The 18,318-nt window shown below is 37.4% G+C and overlaps 1 protein-coding gene across 1 annotated transcript; it reads left to right on the top strand.

Annotated features, from left to right (window-relative positions):
* The first annotated feature begins 643 nt into the window (after nucleotides 1-643).
* On the top strand, nucleotides 644-18,204 carry LOC127787921 (mitogen-activated protein kinase homolog MMK1). The gene is made up of 6 exons (XM_052315994.1): nucleotides 644-1,042; nucleotides 1,126-1,255; nucleotides 6,004-6,141; nucleotides 12,801-13,133; nucleotides 14,363-14,543; nucleotides 17,684-18,204. The coding sequence occupies exons 1-6, from the start codon at nucleotides 783-785 to the stop codon at nucleotides 17,854-17,856; spliced, it is 1,215 nt and encodes a 404-aa protein (XP_052171954.1). The 5' UTR covers nucleotides 644-782; the 3' UTR covers nucleotides 17,857-18,204.
* Nucleotides 18,205-18,318: the final 114 nt, after the last annotated feature.

Raw genomic sequence — 18,318 nt, 5'->3', positions numbered from 1 at the left:
ATATTTGTATCATATAAAATAGTTTATTAAAAAAAACAATTACTCCAATTTATTTTTTATTGCCCAAATTTGTATTTCTATCCTTAATACTTTTATGATTTTTTTTTTGTATTCATTTAAATTTTTCGTTGTTTCAATTAAATATTTGAACTTGATTTTAGAGTTAATTTAATCTCTATATTTTAACATTTTCTTTCGTGTGTCAATATAAATCTTTTATTGTTTCGATTACACTCTTACATCTGCATTATCGAGTCAATTTAATTATTGTACTTTTATGTATATAAAAAAAGATAAATATGATAAAATACATATTATATTTTGTTCACGTTAAAATATAGAAATTGAATTAACTTAAAAATATAGGTCAATATATGTAATCGAAATAATAAAAATTTTAGATTACTACAAAAAAAAAAAAGTCGAAAGTATAATGGGTTAATTTAACTTAAAAATGTATGTTTAAAAGTATAATTAAAATAATAAAAAATTTAAATTATCATAAAAAAAATTAAAAATACATGGTAAAAAATACAGAAGTGGATTTTTTATTTTTGGAATTAAGAAAATTGTTTTATAATGAGAACGTATCCTCATAAAATAACTAAACTAACAGAATAAAGAAAGAAAGAATAAGGGGGAGGGAGGTGGGTGAGTATTCCCAGTTGTGCAGAATTAGGATCTGTTTGTTTTGACCCTCCAAACCAGAAGAAAATAGAGCAGCAGCAGCAGCAGCAGCAGCCATAGCCAAAGCCAGGAGAGAGTGAAGCTAGGGCTCGGAAATGGATGCTTCCGATCAGCCTTCCGACGACACCGTCATGTCAGAGGCGGCGCCGCCTCCTCCCAACACTGACCCGCCGCCGCAGCCGCAGCCGCAGCCTCAGCCTCAGCCTCAGCCGGCTGGAATCGAGCACATCCAGGCGGCGTTTAGCCACGGCGGACGATTCATCCAGTACAACATCTTCGGCAACATTTTCGAGGTCACCTCCAAGTACAAGCCTCCCATCATGCCCATCGGAAAGGGCGCCTACGGCATAGTCTGGTATTCCTCTAAAAGATTTGCCTTCCTTTTGGGGGGAATTTGGCCTACTCGTGTGTGATCTTTTATGTCCTTGTTTGGATCAGTTCGGCTTTAAATTCGGAGACGAACGAGCATGTTGCTATTAAGAAGATTGCGAATGCTTTTGATAACAGAGTCGATGCAAAGCGGACTCTCCGCGAGATCAAGCTTCTTCGCCACATGGATCATGAAAACGTTAGTGAGTGATGATTAATTACATTCGCGTTTTCTGCTAAAGGAACTCTATTTCGGTTTGCTTGCTATTTAGGAATTAAAGGTCATAATGGGACGTAAATTCGATTTTCCATAAGAGTAGCCGGGGCTTTCCTAGGCAATATCTTTGGATAAAAGTGTGTGTGTGTGTGTGTGTGTGTATTAGCTATCTGGGATCATTCTTAGCAGAACGAGTTAGCAAGTTTTCAAGTGAACGTGACTTGGGAGGGAATCTTGGATTCTTTAATAATCTTCTTGATAAATACAACAACATATCCAGCCTTTATCCCACTATGTGGTATCTTCTTGATAAATAAAGCAACAATTTTTTTCTCAATCGTTAGTTACTTGATTCTGACCTTAATCAATGCCTTAACCTGCTGATAGGAACATGAGATGTGAATTGCCTGCAGAGTGAGCTCCTAATTTTGCATCTTTCTATGAGATTGCAAAATGGATGTGACTACTTTGATTCTTCATTTATCACAAGTGAATAACCTCATAACCTCACTAAGGCACTTTTAGCTTAGACACACATACTTCTTTTTTGGATAAGCAAAGAGTATATGCCATGAAACACACTGCCAACGGGAGACAAGCCATATATAAAAGGGGAAAAGAAGCTTACAAATTATAACAACTTATCAAGATCAACAAAGTGAGCAAAGGAAGATAAGAAGATGGAACAGAGCTTGAGCGCCCCGAAAAATTCAAGACTCCTACACTAATGATTCATGTGGGGATGGCGTTGGGAGAGTAGAGCAGATTGAAAATGTAAGCCTGAGAGGATACTGCAGTTTCCAGATTTCCATGAAAAAGTCTTGTCTGCCCTTTCTAAAAACTTCCCTTTCTTACACATGTTGGTACTTATCTGCCCTACATTCTGAACTATACAATCTAATGCCTAAAACTCCACCTTTCAACTAAAGACACACCTTATTCTTTAAAGTTTTTATTTGTCTACATGGCGTGACCTTGAGCAAGGCACTTGTTGCCAAGACATGCTCATCTTCTTTTTTTGGATAAACAAAGAGTGCATATCATGAAGCACTACCAAGGGCTGAACTTTGTACAAGAGGGGAAAAGAAGCTTATAAACTGAAACAAACTCATTAAGACAATAACAAAAGAAGTAAGGAAATGAAACAAACATTGAGCACCACACACACACAAAAAAAAAAAGAAAAGAAAAGAAAAGAAAGAAGATAGCGCCTTTAGGGCAATGGATAGCACTTAGTGCCCTCAAAAGCTACGCTATTCCTTTCTTGCGTGAAACCCTCATCCATTTACCTAGGTTAGTGCCTTATTTCTCTACTATTACAATAGCTATTCCTATATCATCACATTGTAAATGCAAGTTAAGTCATGATAATTGAAGAAGATTTTGATCCCCTTTCAAAGAGATATATACAGAATCTTATCTGTTATTTAGTAATGATAATGTTCTTAGTCATATTGCCTTCTCACGCATGAGTTGTTTTATCAAGATATTTGACTTGCAACTAATGAATTAGTGTGATACTTCATGATCCTAGATATCTTATCACTCTGTAGTATTATCTTGATTTATATGCTCACCAGCTCTCTCTTGTTATATTTGTCCACGAATAGGCATAAAATTTAATGTTTTATCTTTTTTGAAGGACAAACTTTTGGGGCAAATGAAAAGGGAAAGCTTCCAATCTTTGTGTAATAGAGGAATAATATGAAGGAGTATGTTATCTAGAATAGATTTTGAATAGTTATTAGCATACTTAATTTAACTAACTAGTCATCATCACAATCACATATTGTAAACTTTTGGAGTTATTTCTTTTTTAGTTGCCTCACTCAAAACAATCTTTTGTTGAGGCCATTGCAAATGCTACATATGCCTTAACAAATAGTGTATATATTTTAGCCTATTTCTTGTTCTTTTATCACCTTTGAATCTCTATTTCATGGTGTTATTATCCTAGTTGGTGCATGTCACTGGTATCTAACTTTTTTCTTTTTGTTCTTTGACCAATGTGAATTCTAACACATTCTCTTTGTTCTTCTCTCTGTTCTTTTGTCTTTCTTCTTCTCTTCCCCTGTTGGTCCCTTGATGTCAATATAGTGTGAAAGAAAGAGATGGCAAAACAAATGCGGAATTATGGCTAAACTAGTGTAAGATCAGAGTTGGAACAATAATATGGAATTAGGCTTAAGAAACCTCAAACATTGAATTAGAATAATATGACTGCCTGCAAAGTGTTTTAAAAGACTATTTATACTAATGTTACAACTGTCATAAATCCCAGCCGTCAATCACAAAGGAAGGTTTCTAATCTTAGCCACCCACCTGTATTTAAAAAAAATCACATGCTAGTCACATGACTACTTACTAGAAAATAATATAGATACTGACCATAGATAAGCAAACAAGATAAAATAATAATACTAAAAAATCAACGAATAAGCTCTTGCATCAATCTCCTCAAGTTGAAAAGAAACTCAACTCCAATGAACAAATTTTGGCAATTTCAACATACAATTTTTGGATCAATCCTCTTTAATTCATCATCTATAACACAAGTACTACACTAGTTGGTGTACCTAGCCATTTCATAAAAAATCTTCTACATCGATTTTCCCTCCTTGACTTTTCTTCATTGACATCCAACACATCTTTAATAACATTTTCTTTCATTGTTGGTTAGTGTTGCACTTGATCTTCAATCATAATCACTTTACCACCAAATCCCTATAAAGAAAAAGGTTAAAAATATTAAAGATTGGGTTGATTTGTAAATCATATGGAAAGTCTATTTGTAGGCTTAGAGCTTATTTTCCTTAATCCCTGACACATGGCCCTAATTTTTGTGACTTGACTTTGCGATAAGTACCTGAGGGAACCATCCTTGCCTCAAGTGCACAAGTATGAAGTCTTCCTTTTTAAACTCCTTTACTCAATTATGTTGATTAGCAGCTGAAGAAGAAGCCTCATTGTTGTCCTTTAAAGTTGCTCTATCCCTTTCATGGATCCACCAAATATGTTCAGCAAAAGCATTCCTATCAGTACTTGCTTTAGCTTCATGTGATAAAGGCACTAGGCCAAGCAGTTGTTGAGTTTTCAACCTATATGCAACTTTGAATGGTGTCTTAGTAGTGCTCCTATTCCTTGAATAATTGTAAGAAAATTCATTGTGTGGTACCACAAAATGCCACCCTCAAGACCAAAGTGGTATCACAAAATTAATCATAAAAGGGGATTCATTATCTCCATCTTCAAGTTCACCTCAAGACCACCATCTGTCATGTCAAAAGGGTTGTGGCCACCTACCAAATTCTCCATAGGTTTCCCACATGTTCATATGGCTAAAGCTCGTGACGAATCTTCAATTGTACATGCATATCAACCAATTCTGTTTATGGGTTTTTATTGCCTTTTCCATGTCTTCTATCATATCCAACCATAGCTATCAAGCTAAAACTAACACAACTATAGGATCTTTTTTCTATGATACCACTTTGATCTAGTACTAGTATGAGATGAAGTGACAGAAAAACAAGTGCAGATTTAGGGATAAAAACTGTGTAAGACCAAAGTTGGAAAAATAATATGGAATTGAGGGTTTAAGAAAACCTAAAATATTGAAATTAGAATAATATAGCTGTCTACAAGGTGTCTTAAAAGAGTATTCATACTAGTGGTGCAACAGTCGTAAATCCCAAATGTTGATTACAAGGAAGCTTTCTAATCTTAACCGTCCATCTTTATTAAAAAGTCACTTGCTAGGCACATGACTACTTATTAAAGCTCATAATATAAATACTAACTGTAGCTAAACAAATAAGAAAAATAAAAATATTAATAAATCAAGGAATATGCTCCTGCATCATCCTTACTTGGGTCTTTTATCTTCTTTGCCTTCTGTTTTGCTCTTCTCAATCTGGTTCTTCACCACTGCTCTTCTAATATAATTTGCTACTGAAGCTACTTTGTTGATCACAGAGCCAGTAAGAGTTGGAGACAACCTCTAGGCCTCTTCATACTAAAAATGGCTCCTAAAAAGGACTGTTTTCATTTCCAATGCTAAAGAAGAATTGCACGGTATCCTTACACACCTCCAAATACCTTTCAGGAAACCCACTCCATTAGATAGTGAAACCTCCAGGGAATCCCAGTCTCCTCACATGTGATCATTCTTAGAAACTACCATCCTTTCCTAAATCTGCCCCTCTTACCAGCATATTGCCAAAGCAATTTTCCTCAGAGTGCTTGATTAAACAACTCAAGCATCCTTATTCTGAGACAACCTTTCCCAATTTTTCATGCAGATAATAATCTGATCCACTAACTGGTATTTGAATTTCTTTCTGATACACATTTAGGAAATCAATTTATAACTTCTGCAACCTTTCAGTGACATCTAATGGGATTGTTTTTGGTGTATAATATGGATGCCTCATCTCTTAATTCATTACATAACAATTACTGTATGAATGCTTATGATACTTGAACTGATTTGTTGAATGGTGGTGTCTTTTTTATTATTTATGTTCACTTGTAAGATTCACCTCCTTAGCGTACTAGAAATTGGGAAAAGAAACTCTTACCATAGCAATATGGTTATTCTGTATGATTTCTGGGCTACTGGGATGGAATTTATAGATGCTATTGCTTGATGCAACTCTGTTAGAATCTGATTGCGAAGAAGAGAAAATGGGGACTTTCTTTTTTACTATTACCCCTTGCTTGCCATGCAGGTTGTTGCAATCAGAGACATAATACCACCTCCCCAAAGGGAATCATTTAATGATGTTTACATTGCATATGAGCTTATGGACACTGATCTCCATCAAATTATTCGTTCCACTCAAGCATTATCAGAAGAGCACTGCCAGGTTTTACTTGCAATGTGTAGCATTTTCAGAAGCTCTATCTTGATTTATTCAATATGATAATTGTTTAGTGCCTTGCTTGAGGTTTGATGTGGTTTGAATTGTGAACATCTATATGGAATAAACATTTGAACAGAAGATTAATCTCAAATAACAGTGGCTTTCCATGCAAATCTAACTTTTGCATGGTGCTCTCTCCACGGCCTTATTTCTGATAAATGAGAGAACCATCCTATCTTCTGTACTTCCATGTCTTTTAACCTTTCTGTTTTTATACCAACTTTAGTTTGAAAAGAAAGGTCTTATCTTTTTCGGTAATTGCAACAAGAAGCTTCTTGGTCTTCTAACACTGTATTTATTCCATGGATAACTCTTCCTTCAACAGCCAGAATACTCAGTTTCTCTAGAGATGAGTTTTTTCTTACTGTCACGAAAGAAGGATAATAAAATTCTTCCTTATAAATAAATCAATCAATCATAATCTATAATATTGGAAACCATATCTGCTGACACTTCCCCTCAAGATTGGGAGTGGATATCCGTCATCCCAATCTTGCTTGTCATCTTCTTAAACATGGCTGCTGGAAGGCCTTTGGTTAGCATATCTGCAAGCTGATCTCCCGAGGAGATATAGGGCGTACAAATCATCCCACTATCCAATTTCTCTTTTATATAATGTCTATCCACTTCAACATGCTTTGTTCTATCATGTTGAACTGGATTGTGTGCGATACTAATGGCTGATTTGTTATCACAATAGAGTCTCATAGGTTTTGTCCACCCAACCTTGAGATCCTCCAATAATATTTTTAACCATAATAGCTCACACATATCTAGGATCATGGATCGAAACTCGGCTTCAGCACTTGACCGAGCAACCACATTCTGTTTCTTGCTCCTCCATGTGACCAAGTTACCCCCAGGAAGGTACAATAGCCAGACGTTGATTTTCTATCCACCACAAATCTTGCATAATCAGCATTTGTGTATGCTTCTAGTAGCATAGCTTCACTTTTTTTTAAATAGAATGCCCTTCCCAGGTGTGCCCTTCAAATAGTGTAGGATTCTATAGACAGCTTTAAGATGAGATTCCCTTGGGGTATGCATGAATTGGCTGACAACTCCCACGGCATATGCTATGTCTGGCCAAGTATGAGCCAAGTATATCAATCGCCCAACTAGCCTTTGGTAGGCCTCTTTATCAACCAAATCATCCTCTAATGCCTCACTTAGCTTATGGTTGGGATCAATGGGATTTTCCACTGCTTTGCAACCGAGAAGCCCTGTTTCTTTGAGGAGATCCACTACATATTTTTGTTGAGAGATAAAAGTACCTTCTTTGGAATGAGCCACCTCTATCCCTAAAAAATATTTCAACCTCTCCAAATCTTTAATTTCAAACTCTTTTACCAAACATTCTTGTAGCTGTTGTATGCCCTCTTCATTGTTACCGGTGACTACTATGTCATCCACGTAAACAAGCAGAACTGTGACTCCCCTTGTGGCCGAGTGGTGGAAGAAAAGAGTGTGATCTCCCTGACTTTGCTGATACTCCATACGAAGCATCACACCGGTAAACTTTCCAAACCATGCCTTGGGTGACTGTTTTAAGCCATAGAGGGCTTTCTTGAGGCGACAAACAACAAGGTCTTTTGTAGTGGCAGAATAGCTTGGTGGGACGTCCATGTAGACTTCCTCCTGGTGTGTTCCATGCAAAAATGCATTCTTGACATCAAATTGATGTAAAGACCAATCTAGGTTAGCTGCCAATGAGAGAATCACTCTAACTGTGTTGAGCTTAGCTACTGGAGCAAAGGTGTCTAAGTAATCCATTCCATACGCCTGTGTATATCCCTTGGCCACCAATCTTGTCTTGTATCGGTCTAAGGTCCCATCAGATTTGTATTTCACAGTATAAACCCATTTACACCCCACCAGATGCTTCCCCTTAGGCAATGGGACTAAATCCCACGTCTGATTTTTGTCAAGGGTAGCCATCTCAGCTTCCATGGCATCCTTCCAATGCTTATCCCTTATGGCTTCAGAAAAAGTTTTTGGAATGAGAATGGTATGAAGATTGCTAAGAAAGGTTTTATGAGCGGAGAAGAGTTTAGAATATGAGAGGAAAAGATGTAGAGGATGTTTAGTGTAGGTTCTTGTCCCTTTTCGAAGAGCAATAGGCCAATCAAGATCACTGTGAGATGTATCAGTTGTGGAAATAGGGTTAACTTTATCAAAAACAGAAACAGATGAGGAGTTAGAGATGGAATTACCTGGAGAGGTTTCCAAAAAAGAGACTAATTTGTCAGTGCCTTTCTCATCTATAACTGGAGTAGAGTTAGAAGTGGATGCTGAGGCTTGCATAGGACTAGGTTCCGGCCTCTGCCTCCTTGAGTATACTTGTAGTGGTCTAGGAGTATTTGGGGACTTTTCTCCTGATGTCAGTCCTAGAGATTCCTGCAGATCAGTAGGTGGTTGAAGAGATGATAACACGTCCTGGTTTGAGAGAATGAAAGGATACTCCTCAGTGGACAGATTAAAATGTTGTTCTTGAGCAGAAGAATTTTTAAAGTAAGGCTCATTCTCAACAAAGGTCACATCAGCAGACACAAAAAACTTTCTGGTAGGGGGATGATAGCAACGATACCCTTTCTGGGTTGGGGAATACCCTGTGAACACACATTTTAGGGCACGAGGGTCCAACTTTCCTCTATTGACAGCAAGGATATGGACATAGGCTGTGCACCCGAATATCTTGGATTGCCAATGACTAGTTGTGTGAAAATCTGGAAAATAATCAATCAGGAGTTGAATTGGACTACAAAATGCTAGGCCTTTTGAAGGAAGCCTATTAATGAGAGTAGTGGCAATAAGTGCTGCTTCCCCCCATTAGGATTTAGGGACACAATGATGAAAAAGAAGGGCTCTAACCACAATTAATAAGTGTCCGTTTTTCCTCTCTGCCACTCCATTCTGTTGGGGAGTATAGGGACAAGAGGATTTATGTATAATACCCTTTTTCTGAAAAAATAGTGAGAGGGATTGATTAAAAAAGTCTTTAGCATTGTCAGATCGAAATCTCTTTATCCCTACACCAAATTGGTTTTGAATCATGTTATAGAATGCTGGAAAATTTTGGTTAACTTCAGATTTTATTTTCAGCAAATAAAGCCAAACAACCCTAGTACAATCATCAACAAATATGACAAACCATCTTGCCCCAGAAATGTTGGGGACATTTGATGGACCCCAAATATCACTATAGATTAGAGAGAAGGGAGAATCAGATTTTTTATTTGACAAGGGAAAAGACACTCTTCTATGTTTTGCATACTCACACACAGCACAGTGAAAGTTTTTTATTTCTAGATTTCTAGCTAAATCAGGAAACATCAACTTAAGGGTATGAAAAGAAGGATGACCAAGCCTATAATGGTGTAACCAAAACTGATCTGAATTGGACTGAACTAGGCATGACACCCAAGAGAAAAATCCTTGTTTGTCCTGCCCATCAGGTTCCTCAAGATAATAGAGTCCTTCTCTAGCCCTAGCAAGCCCAATCATCCTCTTTTTGCCCTACTCCTGAATCTCACAGATATTTGAATGAAACAAGACATGACCGTTAGTATCTTCAATGAGTTTTTGGATAGATATTAGGTTGGTGAACAGCTTGGGAACATGAAGAACATTTTTTAAAGTAAGATTTTCATGAAGGAAAATATTCCCTTGGCCTGCAACAGTGGTGAGAGAACCATCTGTCATTGTGATTTTTCTAGAACTAGGACATGGGTAATAGGAGATAAATAGATGAGGAAAATGAGTCATGAGGTCCGAGGCACCAGAATCTAAGACCCAAGAATTCTGGTGCATAATTTCTGAAGCTTGTAGAGAATAATAAGAAGAAGTATTACCTGTGATAGCAAGAAAACAGGTGCCCTTGTCAGACTTCTTGTCAAGGGATCCCAAGAAACTTCTCAGTCAGTCAATTTCTGATTTTTTTAGCTCCTGAACCTCTCCTTGTTATGAATCTCCTGGTTCAGATGACTAGGAATTGGCCATGTACCCCTGTCCCTGCATTGAACTTCTCATCGGTCCTCCCTTAGGTGGTTTCCATGTAGCTTCCAGCACTTATCTATGGTATGCCTAGGTTTTTTTTGCAAAAAGTACACCACAAAGAGTCCTTATCTATTGATTTCTTTTCTTCTCTAGGCCCTCTACCAAGATTATTAGTCTTCAAGGAGATTAGGGCAGAACCTTCTCCAAAAGAGGTTTCTAGCATGACACCCCTTCTCCCTTCTTCTGCTCTAATCAAAGATATAACTTCATTCAAGGAAGATAAATCCTCCTTACCGAGGATTTGTACTCTTACAGCATCAAATTCGAGGTTGAGGTTGGCTAGAAAATCATAGATTCTTTCTTTCTCCACAAATCGTTTGTGTAGAGCTGCATCCTCACCAAGCATTAGTAGTGGTCAAGTTCTTGCCATAGTGTTTGCAGCAGGTTAGCATACTCGGTGATGGTCCTTGTTCCTTGTTTAGTTGTTGCTGCCTTCGCTCTTATTTCATAGATCTATGCTGCATCACGGACTTTAAAGTAGGTGAGATTTATTGCATCCCAAATATCCTTAGTCATAGTCAAGAACATAACCGTGTCGTTGATTTCTGGAACCATTGAGTTCCAAAGCCAAGACATCACCAAGGTGTCTTCTTCATCCCATGCTCCAAATGCTGGATCTGTCTCCTTAGGCCCTGCTCCCAACAAGTGGCTGAGTTTCCCTTTCCCTTTAAGAAAGGTGCGGATTAGCTAGGACCATTTTAAGTAGTTTTTACCGTTCAACCGGTAAGCTATTTGAAGGTTTTGTAATTCTCCCCCTATACCACTGCCATGAGTCCCAGCAAACTGAGTTTCAATAGATGGAACCTCAATCGCATGGCTAGAATCTCCAGATTCGGGTATAGGATCATGCGTAACAGACATGATGATGAGAAGGAGAAGAAAGAGGGACGATCTGACAAAGGAAGATTGGAAGAACAGGCTATGATCGAAGCTGGATTAGCGCTTCTATGGCTCTAATACCATGTCATGAAAGAAGGATAATAAAATTCTTCCTTATAAATAAATTAATCAATCATAATCTATAATATTGGAAACCATATCTGCTGACACTTACCATACCTTCTTTGTTCCTCTTATCATTCATTTTATTGTCTAGCCATTTAAGCAATGCAAGTCTGACGATACCTTGAAACTGGTGCTGCTGCAGCCATTCTTATAAGTTTTTATTGACAAGCCACTGGATATATAAACTGAAGGGGCTTGCCTGGTGCATTTGTTTCTTTTACAATTGCCCAAGAATGGAAATTGTTTAGGGTCCTCTGCCACTATAGAAGTTAGGGAGAAACTAGACTGCCTTGATGTCTATCTCATGAGCTACTAAAGAAGTCCTGCTAATTCAATAATTAGAAAAAGATTAAAATATGATGAATAAACCAATTTGAAGAGAAAAATGGAACAAGATAAATAATAAGAACAGAGAATAAGGATTTATCCATATGCCATGAACAAGAAATGGACAGCAGGATTTCTTCCAATGATTTCTCTTCTCTACTTCCCTCAACGTTCATCCAACTCCTCTGGAAACCCCCATTCAAGTGTTATAGTAGGCATACAAGATAGAAATAAAAAAATAAGGTTATTTGTGGTAAAATCAAAGTGGTTCCTACTGAAGATATAAGAAGCCTGAAACATGATATGGTCATATGAGAAGAAGGCCAACAGAGGCTTTTGTGAGGATAGTGTATTGAATGGAACAAGTCTTTAACAAAGAGGTATAGAAAGATCATGAAAAACTTGATAGAAAACTCTTAGGATGACACAAGTCACAAGAACCTTACAGAAGATATGACCATAGATAGAGATCATTGGTGAGCTAGAATTTATGTCACTCACTTAGTGGGATTGAAAGCTTGATATGTTGTTGTTTATTTCTATTCTCTACTTTTCATCTTCTCAGAATTTTTAATTTGTATACAGTGATTGACTACATTCTTATAATAAAATGGTCAAAAATTACTGTCATTAGATTTTCCTCTTATTGCTGAACAAATCCATTGCTTCATAATGTTTTGGTGAGTTTTTGGCATGCTTTGTGTAAGTAGCAGAAGATCAGTTTTCTCAAGAAAGGTATGGGTCAATTACAAGGAAATGGAAACATTTTGGTCATTTCAATGAAAAAGAGACAAAAAGTTGTTCCCTGCTTGTTCTTGACTTGACCACATTTATTTGTCCTAAAATAACAAGGTTTTTATACTTTATCCCATATAATACAGCAGAAGCTATTTCCCAAAACTTGTATTATTTGCCAAATTATTGTGCATGAGTACTTGAAGTTCAAAGACACCCAATTCTCCAGTAATAATAGATACTTCATAGGATTGAAACATTATATCCTCCAGAATTGTATTAGTCCCCATTCTATAAACTATATAATTATCCCATGCTGTTCTGGCTATTTTCTTCTCCCTCCTCTCTTCCCCTTTCCTTATTTTTCTGCTTCCTTGCCCCTCTCCTCTTTTATGATATATTTGTGGTTGATACTTTTGAGAGTCACCATATTAGTAACCCTGAATATCTCTGATCACAAGTTCAATCTTGCCATGCAGTATTTCTTGTATCAGATCCTCCGAGGGTTAAAGTACATTCATTCTGCAAATGTTCTGCACAGGGACTTAAAGCCTAGCAATCTTCTACTGAATGCCAATTGTGATTTGAAAATATGTGATTTTGGACTAGCCCGTGTCACATCTGAATCAGATTTCATGACTGAATATGTTGTTACAAGATGGTACAGGGCACCTGAACTGTTGTTGAACTCTTCAGATTACACCACTGCAATTGATGTATGGTCAGTAGGTTGCATATTCATGGAATTGATGGATCGGAAGCCTTTATTTCCTGGTAGAGATCATGTGCACCAGCTACGTTTACTTATGGAGGTAAATGTATTCTTAGTTTGTTCTATTGTCATCTGAAATTAAGCTATTATTATCTCTTGATTCTCTCATTTCAGTTGCAGATGGCTTTCTTTCCTTTTACTTATTCCATTGTCATCTGGGATTACAAGCTATTATTTTTTTTTTTTGGGAAAAAAATTGTTACTGGTGGCTTGTCTTTCCTTTAACTTTTTTAAAATGCAAAAATATTTAGCAATGCACAATTCTTCCCTAAATCAGTCTTATAGTGTGTTTTTTAATAATGTTTGGTGACTCCATTATGAAATGTATACATGTTAAAAGCAAAGGCATCAGTTTTCACAAACATGTTTCCCAAATTAAAAAAGAGAAGACAAAAATCACCAAATCTGTTTGCATTCATTCATTTTCTTCAGGCTTTAGAGACCTCTTGTGCAATTAATTATGAATTTCTTAGACATGGCATGTTTATTCAATTAATCCTGCTGCAAGAAGTTTAATATATGCAATTTTATGCCAAGGTAATTACCATAAGAAAGGGGTCAAGATCGATAGTTTTTTTTCTTCATGCTTTATATTGAAATCTATTTTGCAACATGAGAATTTGCAGAATACGCCCAAAAAGATCTTGTTTCAGTATATTCTTTTAAGGATCTTCTGCTGTCACAGCACATTGTTTCGTTCTTGCTCTTGATTTTTCATGTTCTAAAATCATTTTTTTTTTCTTCTCCTTTTTGGCAGTGAAGGCCCTTCAACTTCTTTGGCATGTTAGCAGAAAGATGTTTTCTTTGCCAATTTTGGTTGCCCTATGTTTGATGAAGTCATTATTTTTGGATTTATTCACCTTGGGTGAAAATACATAGAAATCTGCATAACTACATGGATAAGCTCACTAGATCCCATCAATTTAGGATCCAATTCAAGATCAAGCCTCTGTTCTGTCTGACTCAGATTTGTTTTTTGTCCCAACTAGAAAATAAAATGAGGCAGATCATGGACTGCAATAGTTCTTCAGAATTCTAGTGGACAAGCATCATTTCTGTAACAAAATCTTAAATTGATTCTTCTTCTTGCCAGCACATTTTAAATAGATTTTCATGGATGGATGGTTATTTATGTTTTAATAGATAAGGAATCTTCAATTTGCAAGCTGTTTTACATCATTAAAGTCTTCGAATTTAAGCCACCATAGTTTAGTAAATTTAATGCCTGCTCACCTTTTATGCATGTTTGATGATTGCCACAACCTCCAGCTGATTGGCACCCCATCAGAGGCTGATTTGGGATTTTTAAATGAAAATGCAAAGAGATGCATTAGGCAACTTCCACCTTACAACCGGCAGTCATTAACTGAAAAGTTCCCACATGTCCACCCCGCAGCTATTGATCTTGTTGAGAAGATGTTAACATTTGATCCTAGAAAGAGAATTACAGGTATGAGTTTTTGAAGCCCCCATCACATGTTGAAGTCTAATTTTGAGGTTCATTTTAAGGAGCTTTTATGTGCAAGTATGTGATTGAATTTTATGCCTTTTAATATAGTTGTAGGTGTTCACATGCTTTCTATATGATAGTTTTAACATCAACATGTGGATTATTCCTTTGGATGCTCTTAAACCTGGTAAAATAGCCTGGAATATCCGCTTAACTTTCCACACTTAAATAATAGGTGTAATGAGGTGATACCCTCAAGATATCTTACACTTGCTAGTTAAAGAAAGCATATTGATGCTTTCATTTCTTTTTTCTTTTCCAATTTTTCTATACTGATATATAAAGGGAGAACAATTTGGTATTCCCCTAAAAATCAAGCTGTCATTTTATTGTTTTGAATATTTCCATTGTATAAATGGATCTGTTGCACTTTGAATTACTTTAGCATCCAATAGCTGCAAGGGCAATAATGAAAAAAATTACATTAAACAGAGGCATGAGAGGATGAAATGAATAATTGATCAAAATGTATCAAAAGGTAATGCGTGATGGTTGCAGAAAACTTCCTGGAGTTTAAGTGATACCAGTAGAGAGAATGAAACCCTTTTTCCTTCAGCTGAGCAGATCTTTAGCCAGCGACCCCCTATTTTCTTCACTGTGAATGCCTCTTTCATTAATCAGAGAGAGATGGAGAAAAGGAGAGGAAGACCTATTGAAAGGAGAGAAATGAGAAAGGATTGTTAGCAGATTTTCATCTCTGATCAAAGGAGATCCAACCTTTTGGAGGACAAGAAGAAGCTGATTTTTGGTCATAGAAAGGAGAAGAGAAGTTTGTTCATTTTTTATCTCAATCGAAGTTTTTTTTTTTTTTTTTTTCCCTTCAATAAGTCTCTCTCGGTAGGAGATGCCTAGGTCTCAAAAGCTTTTGAGGAGATCTCCAATTCTCAGTGGAGACTGGGGTTGTTGCAGGATGTTCTCTGAACGGCTTTCAAGTCCACCAAGATTCTCCAGCTTCCAAATCAAGAGGAAAGACACCTAGCTATGGTGCCTGTGGTTAGATTTATGTATTTCCTAAAGCCAAGAGCGATGGCTGGAGGAGTGCAGTAAGGTATGCCTGGGAGATTCTCTCAGGTGATATTGTCAAGCGAGTGGTATGGTCTCCGGGATAACTTTTTCAGAAGCTGCAATTTACCAGAATGGTTGAGTTATGCCAAGATTTCTGATGGCAACAGACATAGTGGTTGCAACTTGAAGTCTTAAGAGGAAATTGTTGATTCTGGGTCTTGCAGTTTGATTGGTTGGTTGGGTGGGAGGTTCCTCCTACAGTTGTCAAGATTTATGATCTGTGCGGCCCACATTGCTTATTCATCTTCATGGTGGAATGCGGAACTGATTATATTAGATCTCAGGAATAGGCCATGTTCTGAGCTTGGAAAGATGGAGTGAGATTCCAAGTTGTTCAAACTACTCCAAGGTGGATTCTTTTGTGTGGATCAGGGTTCTAGGGCTACCAGCTTCTTTTTATGAACTGTTGTGTGTTGAAGGAAAATAGGAACCAGTACAAAGATTTTATTAGAGTTGATGTTGCTAAATACAATGCTCATCTCAGATGGGGTAGAATTTGTCATGTAAGCTCCAATGAGGTGCCAACTTTTATTAAGATCATAGTAAGTAGATTTTTGTTTGAGGAGGCAATTTGGGTGAAAAAGGCTGCAGTTTTACATTTTGAAGGAGCAGTTGGGTGCAGAGCACCCGGAGTTAGCAAAGAAGACTGCTACTGATTATTGCACACCTCAGTCCTGATTAAAGAGATCTAGGGGGGTTAGGTTCTTTGGAAAGGGACAGGTATGGGGAGACATGCTTCTAGGTTTCCTAGCCAAATGCAGAAATAGTGGATAAAGAAGGATACAAGGAATCCAAATAAATTGGAGGTTGAAATAACAATGCATGGTTATGGTAGGTCTGATCCTTTTCAAGGGCCCAAGATTACCAGTTTGGACCTGGGAAGTTGGATTGGTCTTTCCAATGAAAAGGCACTATCGATATGAGTGGTAGGCTTCGAAGGAAAGGTGTTCAAAGTGAGCCAAACATTTTTTTATGATCCAAAGCAGCCAAGTTTCTCTTACCAGACTTCAAGCCGGGCTGCTGGAGTTTCCCACAGGCTGAAGATAATGATTGCTGCTGTTTTGTGAGGGAGAAGACAGCTTTGGAGACTTGGTGTGATTCTTTTCAGAGAGGGCTTTCAAGCTGGGTGGGAGATAATTTTAGTGGAGGTTATGGAGAAAAGCAGTTGCCACCTGGACTCCTACTTCTCCACAGGCAATGGACTAAATTCTCCACGTCAGTGTTCTCCAGATTCCTTATTTTTGGAGTTAAGTGGGTGAAGGAACTGCGATAGAGTTTTGTACTAAAGGGGGCAGGCAAGCCCAAGTAGGATACGGTCCACCTTTGGTTGTCTATTCCATCTGTTGTATGTGGCACATTTGGCAATAAATGAGTATTCCATCTTTTCGTTTGTATGTGGCACATTTGGCAATAAATGATTTGTAGGACATTTGAGAAATGTTGGATTTTTTGGCTTAGAGAAGGAATTATTCTTTGATTCCTCTTTCCCTTGGCAAGAAAGGGCATTCCTTTCTCTACAGTCTTTTAGTTTTCTCTGAGATTTTTGTTGCACACTAAAGGCTGCCTCATCTCGTCGTCTGTATATTTACCTTACCTGTCTGGAAAAGAGAGAAAATTTCTGACAGCAGCAGTCAATTGTTACTCATATTCACGGACGCAGACAAAAGCCAAACTTAACCAACCACTTTAGTCCCAAATACAATTTAAGACAGCCAAATAAAATTCTTCACTACTGATACTATGTATTTCCCTAGATATCCCACGTCATTTAAGTTCGTAGTCTAAGATGTGTAAAACACAATCCTCAAGTTGAAAAGGACAGTTCTATAGTTGGCATTTCGTTGGTACTCTTTTTCATTTATTTTTCCCCTATTAAGTCGCCTTATTCGGCATTAAGGTTGTTAAATTTGCAAATGTCTATTATCTGTTTTATTTTACTTTTTCAATGAATTGCTACTTGAATCAGTAAAATGGTTTTGAATCCATGGGTGGGTTTCTTATGTTTTTGGTTTCAGTGGAGGAAGCACTGGCACATCCCTACCTGACGTCTCTCCACGACGTAAGTGATGAGCCAACCTGCATAACTCCTTTCAGCTTCGACTTTGAGCAGCATGCGCTAAGCGAGGAACAAATGAAGGAGCTGATTTACAGGGAAGCACTTGCATTCAACCCAGACTATCAGCAGTAGATCCGAAAACTTTGACTCACATTCCTTTGTGCTTTCAATGGATGTGGTTTGGTTGGTGTCCCTCGTCTACATGAATTCTACGATCCCCTTCTAAATGTACATATGTGTTCCCCTTCAGAACATGAATGGATGGCTCTGAAAGTAAAAATGTTCCATAACGGACCCAACTCTAGAGGCTTGTGGACATCTGACTTGGTCTATTGATTGTATTGGGGGCTTTTCCAAGCTCAAACCCCTATCTTTTATCAAACTGATATGTTGTGTTTGGGTTTGTCTCTAGAAGATGAGATTTGAGTTTTGAGAACAGTGGGATCGAAATAATACCCTACTTGGGGTCCTAATCTTTCATTGTTTGTTATTTTAGCAATATTAAATTATATTGTCGTGTGTTTTGAGGGATAAAATCTTAATGCAGAGGAGTCATTGAAGAACTAATGAAGAAAAGGGCCAACGCCAACACAG

This window comes from Diospyros lotus, chromosome 13 (assembly GCF_014633365.1).
Source record: "Diospyros lotus cultivar Yz01 chromosome 13, ASM1463336v1, whole genome shotgun sequence".
In the NCBI taxonomy this organism is placed as follows: Eukaryota; Viridiplantae; Streptophyta; class Magnoliopsida; order Ericales; family Ebenaceae; genus Diospyros; species Diospyros lotus.
Note: the sequence above shows the minus strand (reverse complement) of the source record. Positions and strands in the feature narration are given on the sequence as shown.